At 57.4% G+C, this 14,681-nt stretch overlaps 8 protein-coding genes across 8 annotated transcripts; 5 read left to right on the top strand and 3 right to left on the bottom strand.

Annotated features, from left to right (window-relative positions):
• Window positions 1-222: 222 nt before the first annotated feature.
• Window positions 223-4,401, top strand: PSEUBRA_001011 (Protein-tyrosine phosphatase, receptor/non-receptor type; the record flags this gene model as incomplete). Its single annotated transcript, XM_016434302.2, has 1 exon — window positions 223-4,401. The coding sequence occupies one exon, from the start codon at window positions 223-225 to the stop codon at window positions 4,399-4,401; it is 4,179 nt and encodes a 1,392-aa protein (XP_016294398.2).
• A 149-nt stretch (window positions 4,402-4,550) lies between these two features.
• On the bottom strand, window positions 4,551-5,375 carry PSEUBRA_001012 (Pre-mRNA-splicing factor Cwf15/Cwc15; the record flags this gene model as incomplete). The annotated part of the gene is made up of 1 exon (XM_016434316.1): window positions 4,551-5,375. One exon carries the CDS (start codon window positions 5,373-5,375, stop codon window positions 4,551-4,553), a length of 825 nt encoding a protein of 274 aa, XP_016294399.1.
• Window positions 5,376-5,779: 404 nt separating this feature from the next.
• On the top strand, window positions 5,780-6,526 carry PSEUBRA_001013 (Peptidyl-prolyl cis-trans isomerase, FKBP-type, domain protein; the record flags this gene model as incomplete). The annotated part of the gene is made up of 5 exons (XM_016434308.1): window positions 5,780-5,931; window positions 5,998-6,016; window positions 6,086-6,143; window positions 6,236-6,388; window positions 6,456-6,526. 5 exons carry the CDS (start codon window positions 5,780-5,782, stop codon window positions 6,524-6,526), a joined length of 453 nt encoding a protein of 150 aa, XP_016294400.1.
• Window positions 6,527-6,568: 42 nt separating this feature from the next.
• PSEUBRA_001014 (Protein kinase domain protein) lies at window positions 6,569-7,744 on the bottom strand (the record flags this gene model as incomplete). The annotated part of the gene is made up of 1 exon (XM_059464499.1): window positions 6,569-7,744. The coding sequence occupies one exon, from the start codon at window positions 7,742-7,744 to the stop codon at window positions 6,569-6,571; it is 1,176 nt and encodes a 391-aa protein (XP_059321109.1).
• Window positions 7,745-9,376: 1,632 nt separating this feature from the next.
• On the top strand, window positions 9,377-9,973 carry PSEUBRA_001015 (uncharacterized protein; the record flags this gene model as incomplete). The annotated part of the gene is made up of 1 exon (XM_016434291.1): window positions 9,377-9,973. One exon carries the CDS (start codon window positions 9,377-9,379, stop codon window positions 9,971-9,973), a length of 597 nt encoding a protein of 198 aa, XP_016294401.1.
• A 491-nt stretch (window positions 9,974-10,464) lies between these two features.
• On the top strand, window positions 10,465-11,541 carry PSEUBRA_001016 (Ketopantoate reductase ApbA/PanE, N-terminal; the record flags this gene model as incomplete). Its single annotated transcript, XM_016434297.1, has 1 exon — window positions 10,465-11,541. The coding sequence occupies one exon, from the start codon at window positions 10,465-10,467 to the stop codon at window positions 11,539-11,541; it is 1,077 nt and encodes a 358-aa protein (XP_016294402.1).
• Window positions 11,542-11,611: 70 nt separating this feature from the next.
• PSEUBRA_001017 (Polyprenyl synthetase) lies at window positions 11,612-12,799 on the bottom strand (the record flags this gene model as incomplete). The annotated part of the gene is made up of 1 exon (XM_016434322.1): window positions 11,612-12,799. The coding sequence occupies one exon, from the start codon at window positions 12,797-12,799 to the stop codon at window positions 11,612-11,614; it is 1,188 nt and encodes a 395-aa protein (XP_016294403.1).
• A 483-nt stretch (window positions 12,800-13,282) lies between these two features.
• On the top strand, window positions 13,283-13,888 carry PSEUBRA_001018 (RNA polymerase, Rpb8; the record flags this gene model as incomplete). Its single annotated transcript, XM_016434304.1, has 2 exons — window positions 13,283-13,358; window positions 13,476-13,888. The coding sequence occupies 2 exons, from the start codon at window positions 13,283-13,285 to the stop codon at window positions 13,886-13,888; spliced, it is 489 nt and encodes a 162-aa protein (XP_016294404.1).
• Window positions 13,889-14,681: the final 793 nt, after the last annotated feature.

Genomic DNA, 14,681 nt, shown 5'->3' on the forward strand with positions numbered 1-14,681 from the left:
CACTCTTCCACCACTCTGCGATGCTTTGATCAGTGTCTGTGTTTCCAGCTCTGCATTTGCTCCAACGCCCACACTCTCACATGATCGCCATGACTAGCCATTGAACTGGCTCTCGCGACCTCCTCCTAGAAACCCAGGAAACCATCTCGCCCCCCTACCGCGCTCCGATCCCCTCTGCATTACCTCTTCGATAACGGACATTTCCGGACAGATTCCACCGCCATGATGTCGACCCAACCTCCAGATACCGCAACAAAGGCAAAGTCGCGACGATCGTTGCTCTCTTCCTTCCACTTCGGATCTTCCTCCTCATCAGCATCATCCTCTACACCCGCAGCCACCCCTTCGTCTCGAGTGGCGCCCTCTTCTTCTGGTACAGAGCCCGACTACTTTGCCACCGTTCATGTGCCCGATTCGAACGCTCCAAACCCGGGCGCCGTCCGCATTGCGAGCCCGTTCGCGCTCGCAACACCGCTGGTTTCTAGCTCCGGCGCACGCGTGCCATCTCGACCCAGTGGAGCTGACGCAAACTCGAACGACACAGAGTCTCATCCTTGGGCCAAGCTTTTTCCTGATGGAGGCATGGCCACAGCTCTCCCAGAAGGCTTTCGCATGGGAAAGCTCGGCGTGCCGCCCACGCCGGCTGCCAACGCTACCTCGGTCGCGAACAAAATGAAGCTCCCCGGCTCAAGCTCTGCTGCAGCTTCGAAGTTTGCAACCAGTCTCCAATTGCCCGCCAAGCACAAAGGCGCATTCTCTTCCAGCGCCTCTTTGCCTCTGCCTGCGTCCGCTGCCTCCTCCAACATGAAAGGCAACGCTTCTTCGGGCGATCTCTCCAAGTTCAAAGCTTTGGATGTGGACGGCCTCGCCCAGGTATTAACGCCACCCTCCTGGACAAAGCAGAGCAAAGCCGCCTCCGGCAGCACTCAACCCGCGACGCCCGAAGACGTCCTCATTCTCGACATTCGCCCCTCCACCTCGTACTCCATGGCTCGAGTGGCGTCCAGCATCAACATTTGTGCTCCCAGTACTCTTCTCAAGCGCCCCGCCATCACCGTGGAGCGCATCGAGGACGAGATGCTTAGTAGCACGCAAGATCGACGCCGTTTCATGCGCTGGCGCAAGGGCCCGCTCAGGCCTAAATCGGATGCCAAGCCAGGTGCAACCGACGAGGCTTCGCTCGACGCCGTCCGTAAGCGCGGTGCTACCATCAGCCTCCCCGACGAGCCTGGCGTCAACAAGATCATTGTTCTTGACACCGATACAACTCGCATCGACGGCGCAGGTAATGCCACTGCCGGTGGCGGGGGTCCTTGTCTCATCGGCGTGCTGAAAAAGTTTGAAGCAGCTGGCTTTGCCGGTGAGCTGTGCTGGCTTGTCGGCGGCTTCAATCGGCTCGCTCGCTCCAAGCAGGCGCAAGAGTTCATCGACACTGGCGCACGCAACACGCCCTCCGAAAGCGACAGTTCGAGCAGTGTCGACTCGAACCGGACAGAGAAGCAGGCTGGCGTTCAAAGTCGCAAGCCGCCTAGCCTTTCCCTCAACGGCGTTCTTGGAACCCCCTCTTTCGACAGTCCGTCTGCATCATCCGATGAAGAGCGCAAGTCGCTTGTACAGCCGAGAGGACTGCCAATGGAGGCTTTCCAAACGCAAAGCACTGTCGCAGGCTGGCCCGGTTCATCCACGTCGCCAGTCAAAGATACAAAGCAAGGCGCCGCCGATGGCTTCAAATTCAACTTGGCAAGCCGTCAGCAGGACTCGAATGGTGGCAAGAACGGCAACAACGGCCCTCAGCGATCTAGCAATGCTTGTGCCAATCCGTTCTTTGACAACATTCGTCAGAACCGCGAACTGCAGCACGGCATCACCGAGAAGATCCCAATGGAGTTGCCCAGTATGAGCGAGTCGCAAGTCGTTCAGTTGCCTCCCTTCCTGCAGAAGCTGGCACACATGTCGGAAGCCGATCGCGCCCATACTCTTGCTCAGGCCTTTTTCGATGTCGAGAAGGCCGAGCAGAACCGACTGATCGCCACCATGCAACAGCATTCGGCAGAATCGGATCACGACCCTCGCTCCAAGGACCTCGCCAGCGCACAGGCTGCGGCACTGCTCAAGCAATCATCGTCCGTTTCGGGCGCTCATCTCGATCCCAACTCTCAGGCTTTCCCCTTCAGCATTGCTGCTGCGCTCGAACGCGGTGCCGACAACCGCTACAACAATATCTGGACCTACGAGCACAGCCGTGTGCGCCTCGCCAAGCCGCAGTCGGCTCACGACGCCGGTTCCGATTACCTCAACGGCTCCTTTGTCGAACCGCCCCGCCGATTTGGCAGCAAGCGCCGCTACATTGCAACCCAAGCGCCGCTGCCAAGCACCTTTGATGCCTTCTGGACCGCTGTGTGGGAGCAGAACAGCCGCGTCATTGTCATGCTCACCCGTGAACACGAGAGCGGGCGTTTGCAGAGTCATCCGTACTGGCTCAACACTGCCTATGGTGATTCGATGCGACTCAACAAGCTCGAAGAGGTCGTCCTGGACGAGGCTGGACAGACGATGCGTCCCGAAGAGTGCAACGGTGTGCTCAACAACGACAAGCAGCAAGACGGAGGAGCCCTGTTCCCGACCATGCCATCGCAGACCGCCTCGCAGCAACCCTCTAGCCAGAATGACAAGCGCGAGCCTACCACTGTGCGCAGGACCTTCCTGCTCAAGAACCTGTCGGACCCACAGGCGGCACCTCGCAGGATCGTGCAGTTGCAGTACATTGCATGGCCCGACTACCACATTCCTGAGACGCCCGAGTCGCTGCTGACGCTCATGGATCTCGCCGATTCTGCGCAGAACGCCGCTGACTCTGAAGTCAGCAGGTCGAGAGGCAGGGGCAGAGCCACGTCGGCTGGTCCGATGGTTGTGCATTGCTCGGCAGGGGTCGGCCGAACGGGTGCCTTCATTGTGATTGACGCTGCCCTTGATGTGCTTCGTCGAGTCCGACGCAGGCAGAAGACGAACGGCAGCGCCTCAGAGCCTGCGCCATGGGACAACAATCTCGCTGCGGCCGTTCGCTCGTCGATGGCGGACGGAACTCCCGAGGTGGAGATGGCTCCCTCTTCGCCCCTCGGTGACCGCTTCCCGCGCACACCCAGACGCAGCCTGAAGCGCGAATTGTCCCCCACTGGCATGGACATCGACTCTGGAAGCAACCACGGTGGCAGCAGCAGCTCGGCGCGCGACCTGAGTTCGCCTCCGCCCATGTTTCGCACTCGATCCAATGAAAGCGGCGATGAGTCGGCGGGCAACCTCAGCAGCAGCTTGAGCAGCACAGGCAGCTATAGCAACCGCATCGCAAGGGCTGACAACGGCGCGAACGTGAGGAGCGAGGCAGGAGATACACCGATGCGCTCCACTCAATCGATGCAGGCCTCTGCGCCTGGCGGCGACAAGAGCAGCTTCTCGAACCCGTTCACCTCGCCGACGTTCCGCTTCAACCCGCTTGCCACCGCCAGAGTGCGAAACGCGAGCAGTGCGATGCAGAACGCCTCCAGCCACGATTCGGCCATCACCTCGCCTCGACAACAGCCGCAGCAAGATGGAGGATCGGGCAGCAGCGTCTACGATACGAATCTCACGCTGTCGCCTCCGCGACCTGGTGCGATGCAGCTGTCATCGCAAGACGCCTGGCGTCAAGCCTCGTCGCCGTTCTCGGAGGTGTCCACGCCGTCGTTCCACGGCGGTGGATCAGCCAGGTCGTCCTTCTCGTCGGCGGCGGGCGTGCACTCTCGTCTGTCCAGCTCCAATGGTCTTTCGCCGAGCGGCTCGGACTCAGGTGCGCAGTCGATCGACGAAGCTCTCATGTCGGCTATGAATCCGTTCGACCTCAGCATCGCTCAGCAGAGCCAGGGTCAGAGCTCGGTTGCCGACGACAGCAAGATGAGTGAAGCCACCACTGCTGCCACTGGCGATGCATCCACCTCGACCATTACGGGCAGCAACGAGCCCACGCCCTTCGACGCCTCTGCGACCTCGAGCATCTTTGGATTCGATCGTCATCACAAACCTCTTGCGACCAGCCGAGGCGAGAGCATGTCGGCGTCCAACTCGGCCGGCTCGACGAGCTCGTTCGATGTGCACACTGCCGGTACGCCCAATACCTCGGCCCATTCGACACCTGCCAACCACGAGGAGGCGCAGGTGCTGGAGGCAAGGGACTATACAAGGCTGGAGTCGAACAGTCAGGCGGCCGACGAGGCGTACGTTCAGGGGGAAGATCTCATCAAGACCATCGTCGAGGGCGTACGCGAGCAGAGGATGTCGTTGATCCAGACGGGTAGGCAGTTTGTTTTCGTCTACTCGGCGGTCCTAGCTGGCCTGCTGAGGGATTTGCGCTCCGAAGGGGTCGTTTAGACCCAACATACATGCATTTGAAGCAATCGCAGGTGTTTCCATGACCACGATTCGAGAGACCAGGCTGTGAGAATGTGTTGCAATTGAGATTGAGCGATGACGAGGGTGGGGTATACATGGTCGACTCGTTCTGCTCATTGTCCTGCGCCTCATCGAATGTATCTGCTCATAAACTTGCGATGGAAGTCGCTCCTGGTCAAATCATTGACGAACCCACTCCCTCCCTTTCCACCCGTATTACCTGCGGCGCCCGCCTGGTTCTTGAAGATCACGTCGTGATCCCATCGTTTGCGAACTGCGAAATCGCCCTCCTCGGCCTCCGTTGTTGTGGATGCGGCAGAGCCATGGAGGGCGTGTTGGAGGTTCAACAGGGGGTTTCCTTGGGCGATCTCTTGTTCGCGGGAAAGCTGGGTGGTCGAATCGGCAAGGGCGGACAGTCGGGCTTTTTCGGCGGCTCGTTCGGAGCGGATCTTTTCGAGTTCGCGGAGGAGGAGCGCTTGTTCGTCTTCGTCGCTGTCCTCGTCCGAATCGCTCTCGTCACCGTCGTCGCTCTCTTCCTTGATCTGACCAGCGGAGGGCGATTTCGACCGCTCCTTCCCCTCCTCATCGTCGTCGTCATCGTCGGAGGAGGAGTCGGCGTCAGAGTCCTTATCGAGCTCCAAGGCGGCCTGTATCGCCGCTCTCCTCTTCCCCTCCTCCCCCTCCACCTCCTCATCTGCTCGGGTTAGAGGCTCCAGCCCCTCTCTCGCCCTCTTGACGTTCCGCGCCGCCCACTCTGCACTCTCCAGCTCCCGCTTCAAATCCCGCCTCCCCCCACTCTCGCTTCCGGACGCCGTCGAAGAGGCTTGCGCAGGCGCACGAAACTTGAGCTTGGTATGCTGCGCAATGTCCTGCACGGTACGTTGGGCGGAGAGGTGCGCTTTGGATTCGCGTCCCTTGGCGGCGGCCCAGTTGGGTCGGTGGGCTGTGGACATAATTCAGCACGGGGCTTGCCAGCTTTCCGAGTGCGGGCACTGGATGTGACAGTTGGTGGAGCAGGATTTGTTCAACGGCCGGCAGCTTGCAAGGAGGAAAAGTGATGGGGTTTTGCACAAGTGTGGATCGCTGCGATGTCGAATCAGATGGTAGTGCGACTGCGCTGGACGGAATAGCGTTGGATGGTAGTAGGATGGTTGAACGGATGGTGGTCGGATGATGCTTGTCCTAAGATGATGTTCACCACCAAAAAAGTTCAAAATGCACCTGTGCAGCTTGCTAGGTGTGGAGAACCCCTTTCGGCCGGCAAGAAGGGTCCAACACTCCACGTAGCCCACATAAACTCCGCACAGACCCTTGAACCCGCTTCCTTCTTCCCCACCTTGCCCTTCCAACAACAAGAATGAAGTTCGCAACGCTCTCGATCGCCGCCGTCGCTATGGCCGCCGGTGTGGTGTCGGCCAACAGCGGTTTGCCGGACAAGCTGCAGGTCGGCGTCAAGTATCGTCCGGACAAGTGCGACGACAAGAGCCACGCTGGCGACTTGCTAGCCATGTGAGTTCCCTCCCTACTTTCGATACGAAGAAGACATGGCTGATATAGGTTGTGGTGATGGCACAGGCACTACACTGGAACGCTCGTAAGTAGCTCCTTTTCGAAAGTTGAGCGAGAGAAAAGAGAGAGATGCTGATGAATTCTGGACAAACAGGCGGACGGCACCAAGTTTGATTCCTCCCTCGACCGCGGTCAGCCCTTCGAGTTCACCCGTAAGCAACCCCCGATCCCCCTTCACCGTCCTCTCATTTCTCCGCCTCGTACTGACCCGTTCTGATATCTTCTCTCCGCAACGCTCTGCCAGTGGGAGTGGGCCAAGTGATCAAAGGCTGGGACAAAGGTTTGCGCGACATGTGCGTGGGCGAGAAGCGCAAACTCAAGATTCCCCCCTCGGACGGATACGGCGCACGTGGTGCCGGTGGCACCATCCCCCCCAATGCGCACTTGATCTTCGAAGGTAAGCCCCTCCCCCTCCTTACCCTTCATTTACGGTACACATGCTGACCCAGGTTGACGTGGAACAGTCGAGTTGCTGGAGATCAAGGGTCCTCGAGCTGCCGCTGCTGCTGCAAAGAACGCTCATGGCGACCTTTGAAGCTCACATGCAATAAGAAGAGATGAACTCCATTGAAAAAGACTAAAAATCGGGGAACAAATGACCCAAATTGTCCGGCAGATCCGTACGGTCGTATTCGGTGACATCGTTTTCCGGATACCTCTCGAACTGGCTACTATCACCATCGGCCGTAACGGTCGGCAGGTAGGGTGCGGGAATTTCGCGCCTGTACAGCCTATCCCAGTCGACTTCGGCGAACCACATGTGACCGAAGATGTCCTTGCTTCCACGACGAAGGTTTCCGTACCGTTTGGAGAGGTCGGCGGTGAGGAGGTTCTTGAGCAGATCTTTAACCCCAGTCTCGAAGTACGGTGGATATCGCACTTTGCATGCGATGATCTTCTCGTACAACTTGATCGGGTTTCCATCTTCCGTGAAGAAGGGTGGGTGACCGGCGAGCATTTCGTACAGCAGAACGCCGAGCGCCCACCAGTCCACCGACTTGTTGTATCCTTTACTGCTGACAATCTCGGGCGCAAGGTAGTCCGGTGTACCACACAACGTCCAGGTGACATCCGGAACGTACTTCGCGAACCCAAAGTCCGTAATCTTGAGATGACCGTCCGCGGACAGCAGGATGTTTTCCGGTTTCAAGTCTCGATAGATGATGTTGTTCTGATGCAGGTAGTCGATGGCGAGCGCCACTTCGGCGGCGTAGAACTTGGCCACTGGGTGCGGGAATCGCTGTGACTTGCGCAAAAGCGTGAACAGCTCGCCACCAGGAACATAGTCCATGACCATATAGAGGAAGGTGGAATCCTTGAACGTGCCCCAGAGGTTGACGAGGAAAGGGTGACGCACAATGGACAGGATGGCACGTTCGGAATTGGTGTGCTCGACCTGCTTCATCTTGACCACCTGCTCCTTGCGCAGCACCTTGATGGCGTAGAAGCGGTGGTTGTGGCGCGAGCGGACGAGATGGACACGACCGAAACTGCCCGTGCCTAGAGTGCGCTCGACGGCGAAATCGGCGAGCGCATAGCGACCGGACAATTTGCGTTGCTGAGCGGCGATGGCAAGTGGAAGCGAGGAGGAGCTGTAGGTGCCCGCCGAGTTGGCGCTGGCGACGTGGGCCGGTGCAGGCTGCTTGGCATCGGACGAGGGATGTGATGAGGATGCGCCCGCTGCTGCTGCGGCTGCGGCGACGGCAGCTTCGTGTGTAGCCGAGTAGTCGGCGGTTTGTGGAAGGGCGGCCATGTTTAAAGTAGGCGTGGGGCTGGTGGAGAGCTGGAGGAGAGGATCCTTTTCCAGGTCCGTGAGGATGTGAAGGGGCGAGCTGGCCGAATTGGCGTGGTGAGACGGAGCAAGTGGAGAGAGGCGGGAAGCGTTTTGCTTTGTAGGGAGAGGGGCCGATTCGAGATCGCCGGAAGCCTTTCGTTTGATGACGGTCACGATGGCGGCAATGTGATCCAGAGGTGGGAGTGTGCAAAGATCAAGACTGTGAGAAGGAAGACCAGGATGATCTCGATCGGCTCGAGCTTGTGAGATGGCTAGCGCGAACGATTGGGATGCGGAGGGTTGAATGTTTCCAGCGGTGGAAAGCGATAGAGGGTATCCGCGGTCGAGGTGAAGGAATGGTGATGGTGGTGGTGATTGCGGAAGCTTGCAAGATGGAGTGAAGATCAAAGCTTGAGCTACGAAGACAGACAGGATTGAGAATGAAGATGAGGAGAGAGAGAGAGAGGGTGAGCAAACAGCGCCCAAGGCCGAAATGAGAAATGACTGAATGAAGACCGTGCGAGCTTGTCAAAGTTGGTTGGCGTCTCTATCTAACCTCGAAAATGCCCCCAATTGGGTCTAAAATGTCGGGTGCTTGGCTGGATGGCTGGCTGGCTGCCTGCCTCGCTTCCCAAATGGACTGTGCGGCTAGAAAGCGCTGCAATTTCAATTTTACCATTCACCGTCCTTTGGCTCCGCTTTTGGCAGATGCAATTGCAACAGCCTCGAGCCGCTTTTGTTCTGCCAAATTGGCCTTCTTGCAGCTGTCAATCCATCGCCGTCGTGTCAGTGATCCGTACCTCGTCCATACGACGTTCAGATGAAAGGTGCTCTGCTCTCCGTCACTGTCCAAGCTGCTGCAATCGAACGCAAGCAATAGCTTCAGCGATGACACGGAATGCGCCAACCGCAAGACCCAAATTGCTAGCGAGAAACACGGTCTGAAAGCCTCATTTCTGGCCAACATAAAATGCAGCTGCACAGCGCGACAGAGAAGCGCGCCACGAATACTCGACCGCATCCATCTGAAGCAGCTGCAGATGCCAATTCTCGCTTAGAACAACGCTATGCCGTGGCTTGCTCAACTTGCCGCCGAAAGCGGATAACACTGCGCACGCGCCATATGCTTGTCTGACAGACCTCTCAGCACGACCTGCTGATGTATACAAGCGATTGCGATGGCGTACAAGCCAAACCTTCAGGTGTAAACACACAGCTGGTCTCACAACTTGATGATGAGCGAAGTTCTTTGTCCTTTGTTAGACCCTGTCTTCAACTCCTCTATCAGGATATTGAACAGGGTCGAGGTCGGCTCCGCGAATCGCGCATTCGCCTCCACACCTTCGCAATCACGATTGCCCACCCACCGTGCACCGCCCGCTTCCTACCTTTTTGAAGTGATCGCTCCATCAGGACAAGGCGGCATCACGGTCATCCCAAACCCTCGGCAAGATTCATACCGAGGAGCAGCACAGCGCCATCAGCGAGTAGCGTTCTGCCAGGACGAGTCGAACATCAAGCATCAGCTAGGCCTCTGCGATCAGCTGCTTGATCCATCCATCCATTTCAACACCCTCGTCCACCTCAGCAAAGGCTTCGCTCTTCTCAGACATGTCGCTTCCAAGACGATCCTACGATCCAAGGCGGGTATGCCTCATTCCGCTTCCGCAACTTCCCGCCTTCATCCAGACGAGCAAGCGCCAATTCGGCATCTACCTCTCCGGTGCGCTCTTCGCTCTCGGCTGGTGGTTCTTCCTCGATGCCACCATCATCTCGTCCATGCGTCGTCGCGTGCCCAAAGATCCCACTGTCCCCTACGAACCACCAGCGACCTACATCACTTTCGCCGACTGGGTACCTGGTCTCTGCGGCACACTCGGCATGGTCGTCGTCAACCTCATCGACAAGCAGCACCTCACCGACGTCGGCGCCGCCTTCTCCTTTGGCGGCGGAGGCGGCTTCTCGGGTGACAGCGTCCAGTGGAGAGCAAGACTGTTCCTGTTCATCGGATTCGCATTGATGGCTGGCGGCTTGGCGGGGAGTATCACCGTTCTCACCGTGAAGTACCTCGTGCCCTACCTGCCAGAGGGATACGAGTACTATGGCGTAGCAAACGTGGTGCAGAACGCTTGCATCATGTTTTCGACAGTGCTGCTGTGGTTGAGCCAGAACACCGAGAGCGAGTACGAGTACAACTTGACGCTCTGATGCCGGTCAAGACAGCGTAGGATGCGATAGCTTGGATGCGGGACTCCCGAAAGAGCCCAGATCAGCGCAGGATGCCACATCTTGTGCCACTGCGACCACCTACTCTCGATCGACTTGACCCCTGCTAGACCTCCCATTTGCATGTACATCACATCATCTGTTCTCCGTTCTCGTCTTCCTGTCACGGCAATTCATCGTCTTTGAAACACAATGTTCGCGATAGGCTGGCGGACCTCGCAGCCGCCGACCTTCGAGCTGTGACAATCCCAAGAGAGGGGTGCTCGAGTCGCTTTCGATGATGAGATTGCTGTAGCGTCAAAAGGGCCAGTGTATGCGACATCGTTGAAGGGTGATTCGGGTCTTGTCTCGCGGCTTTGCATCGTGCGGCGAGAAAGCTGGAATTGACGGCCGAGCCAAAATGTGAGAATTGCCCGGCTATTCGCACGTCCCCTCTCCTTGACTCACTTCCACCATCTGCTCACCTGTGCACCATGAGCAAGCCAGTGCACATCCTCATCGTGGGCGCTGGAGCCGTCGGCTGCTTCTATGCCTCCAAGCTTCACCAGACCCACTCGGAACGTCAGATCCTCGTCTCGCTCGTCTGTCGCTCCAACTACGCCGCTATCGCCGCCAACGGTGTTTCGCTCCAGACGCACTCGTTTGGCGACTACCACTTTACACCGCACAAAGTGTTCTCGTCGATCCCTGAGGCGGGTGAAGCGGGGATCGACTGGGACTATGTGGTGGTGACGACGAAGGCGTTGCCGGATGTGACGAATGATGCGCACGACATTCGACCTGTGGTCAAGCGTGGGGTGGAGGGGAGCTGCATTGTTCTCATCCAGAATGGTGTGGGGATTGAGGAGGTGCATCGTGTGGCGTATGGGGAGAACCCGATTGTGTCTGCGGTGACCGTGATTAGCGCGGAGCAGATCAAACACGGCGTCATCAAGCAGAATCGATGGACGAGGATCACCATGGGCACGTACACCAATGGTCAGGCCAAACCCAACTCTCTCCTCTCGGATTCCGCTTTGCTGTCCAAACTCACTTCAACGACAGACACCCACATCAAGAATCTTGTAGCATGGTTCAGCGCAACCGGCATCAAAGACGCCGAGTTCTCGCCCGAGCTCAGCCTCCAACAAACCCGATGGCACAAGCTGTGCATCAACGCATCCATGAACCCCTCCTCGGTCCTCTCCGGCGGAACCACCAACAGTCGCATGGCACTCGACCCCGAACTTCGCACGCACCTCCGCGCATGTATGGACGAAATCTTTCTCACCGCACCAAAGATCTTGGGTATCGAGTTTGACGAGAAAAAGCACGCTAGCCCCGAACGCATCCTCAAGTCTACGGAGAGGAACACGAGCGGCAAACCGAGCATGTTGTTGGACTGGCAGGCGGGGAGACCGATGGAGTTGGAGGTCATTCTGGGAAACCCGTTAAGGATTGCCAGGAGGGATGGATGGGAGATGCCGAGGTTGCAGACGCTGTATGCGCTGTTGAAGATGGCGCAGGTGCGGAAGAGGGAAGATGCAGAGGGGGCAAAGGCAAAGTTGTAACTCCACACACACAGGTTTCAATCTTTCTCGGAAGTATGCGATGTGTGATTGCCAATGAGGGATGGGTATGTTATGCAGACTGCCAACTGCTTTTGAGCGCCTCGAGAATGGCTTTGAGTCCCGGGTTGGGAATGCCAAGTTGATTCTCGAGGCGTTGGATCTCCTTTTGCGCCTGGGCGTACAAACGCTCGAGAACGTCGGTGGTGTACTCGAACGACTTTGTGACGTTGCGCATGTACGAGACGGCGTACTGTTTGGTGGCCAGATCCGTAGGTCGCTGTTTGAGCACGTTGAGGATCTGCCTGTTGCCTCCTGCGCCACTCTTTGCTTCGGTTGGATTTGGCGCATTGACTCCTGTCGCGGTTCCGCCTTTGCTGCTGCCACTCGAGACAGTGTCTCCGCTACTCGACCCGACACTCGCTCGAATCGAATGGATGATGGGAAAACTGAACTTGCCCTCCGTCAGATCCTCTGCAAAGCCCTTATTTTCTGCATACTTGCTGCTCTGCAGATTCATAAAGTCGTCCAGAATCTGAAAGAGCAGTCCGATCAGATTGACCACGGGTATCAAATCCGGAAAGCCCGTCGAGCGCGCCGAGGGAGATTGGGAGAGCATGAGCTTGACGGCGATCCGAAACAACCCCCCTGTTTTGTTGTTCACCATCTCGACATACTCCTCCTCCGTGGGACAGATGAGACTGTCTCTCCAGAGCAAGTCCATCCCCTGACCACGATGGAGATTGATCAGTTCGTCCACTACGAGCCGTTCCACCGTTGTCTTTGCTATCGAGTTGCTGAGAGGTGGGGAGCTCGTTCCGCTGGTCGAGGCGTTCATGCTGAAAATCTCGCTGAAGACCAAAAAGTAGACGTAGTTGGCGGTGTTGATCGTTTGAGGAACACCGTAGATCTTGTGTGCGACAGGAATGCCACGACGTAAGTCGGAATTGTCCTCGACGTCGTCCATGAGCAAGCTCGCGGTGTGGAGCATGCGCACGACGTTGCAGATCGCATCGAGCTTTCGAGGAGGTACGACGAGCCAGACGTTGAACGCCTCGATGAGCTTCGTGCGCACTTCCTTGCCCGGATTGGCGTCCAGATAGGTGTACGGCTCGAGGATGGCGGTTTCTTTGTCCGCCGGCCAGGTAGGCGGCGTGGAGAGATGGGAGAGCATCGAGTCGTACCATGATGCTTCGCCGCCGCGGGTGGAGGAGGGGGTGGAGGAGAGGTTGGCGACCGATGGACCCGGTTCGGCTGACATGGTGCCGCGAAATTGGAGTCAAAAACCGTTGTGACGATGATGGTGGTGTTGGGGGCAGGTTGGTGCACGCCTGCAAGGACGGTGTAAGATGATGATGACGAGCAACGGTGGTTGAAATTGACCGGAAGAGGGGTTTGTCTAGCCGCCGATTCAGAGCAGCCTGTCAGCGTACAAGCCAGACGGCCAATTCAGGGTCTTGGACGGTAAGCACAGCCGAGGCTCAGCTTCCTGTGCCAGCTGCGCCCGATTCAAAGAGGCCGATCTGACACAAACTGTGCGAGTTCCGAGAAATCTGCGCAAATTCTCAGGAAGAATCCAACGAGTCGACCATCTCGACCGCTCATCACCATTGATCACGACCATCCACCAACCCGCCCATCGCATATCCACCCTTCGAACGATTGTTCACGACAGCGTCGCTCCGAACAACCAAGGCCTCAACCTCATCATCAGCATCCGACTGCACCGGCACATACTCCAAAGATGGATCCCACCAACCTCTTCGACACGCAATTTGTCGTCAACCAGATTGACCCAGATGGAAAGAAGTTTGATCGAGGTGCGTATGCCCCAAGGGGCAACCCGACACAAACGTCCTTTTAAGGAATGTCGTCGTCGCTACATTGATGCCACGGACCTCTAAGCTGACTTCTATCTTCCTTCCTTCTCCCTGCAGTCTCGCGAATCATCGCATCATCACCATCACTCGAGATGACGCTCTCGATCGACATTGCGACCGATGTCTGGCCCGTTTCAGAAGGACAGCAGCTCACATTCCAACTTGCATCGACGCTGAAAAAGGAGACAGCAGCAAGCAAGCTCGCAGACGGCGCCGACGGTGAGACGCAGGATGCAGCATCGCAGGCGGCAGAACGCGACGCATGGAGGCTCGACCAGCCCGGCAACGGCGGCATTGCGGACGACTTTGACTACGTCATGTTCGGCAAGATCTACCGATACGACGAGAAGGTGGCTGATGAGGTGACGGTGTACGGGTCCTTTGGCGGACTGATGATGGCGCTTACGGGTAACTTCAGGCATATGAGCAACATTACCATTGGGTCCAATGTGTACTTGCTCATGCGCTGAGCGCGGGGACATGGTGGTGGACGGCTCTGCGGTCGGACTGGAGGAGTACGAGCGCCGTCTTCATTCTCCTTGTCTCTCGGTTTCGCTCAGCGGATGGGAGGGCCCTTCACGCAAGGGCATCCGCTCACTTTGTCAGAGGCGATGGGTAAGGTAGCGCACTGCGTCCATCTTACTCTGCTGACGATCGACCAGAGCATCGGGCGACCAAGACGAGACCTGCATTGCCCTACACCTCATCCATTGTTACCTCCTCGCCTTCACCTTGACAATCAGGTCGCCATTTCTGTGCCCTTTTTCTTGCACCCTTTTCCCAGCCTCTTCGAAGTCTCACCTGTACTTTTAGCCATCTGCTGTCTGCGTAACTCGTTCTTCATACACTTTGCTAGACTGCAAAGACATGGCCCGGAAGTCCACGAGAGGCTGAACAGCGATTCGCGATGTATCTGTGCACTGAGCTCTGCGGTGTAGCGCGAGAGGTAAAGGCTGGGTGCTGTGAGGGTGTGGGCCCACGTTCCAGTAAGACGGGAAACCTTTTTTTTCAGGTGTTCTTCTCAGCTGACAAGTCAAAGTGTTGGTCCAGACCAAAACGCGCACATGCACACCGCAAACAGGCACACTGGTGTGGCTAAATAGAGCGCGCTGTCGGAGCACAGACTCTCGGACTCCTCAACAGCGTGTCTCGACCCCGTGCTCGGCCATCACCATCCCTCTTGCTGTTGCTCTCTCACTCTTCCCAACTTACTGTCATCAACTGCCTCTACTCTCGACTCACATCATGCGATCACTCTTATAA

This window comes from Kalmanozyma brasiliensis (assembly GCF_000497045.1).
Source record: "Kalmanozyma brasiliensis GHG001 unplaced genomic scaffold PSEUBRA_SCAF11, whole genome shotgun sequence".
NCBI lineage: Eukaryota > Fungi > Basidiomycota > Ustilaginomycetes > Ustilaginales > Kalmanozyma > Kalmanozyma brasiliensis.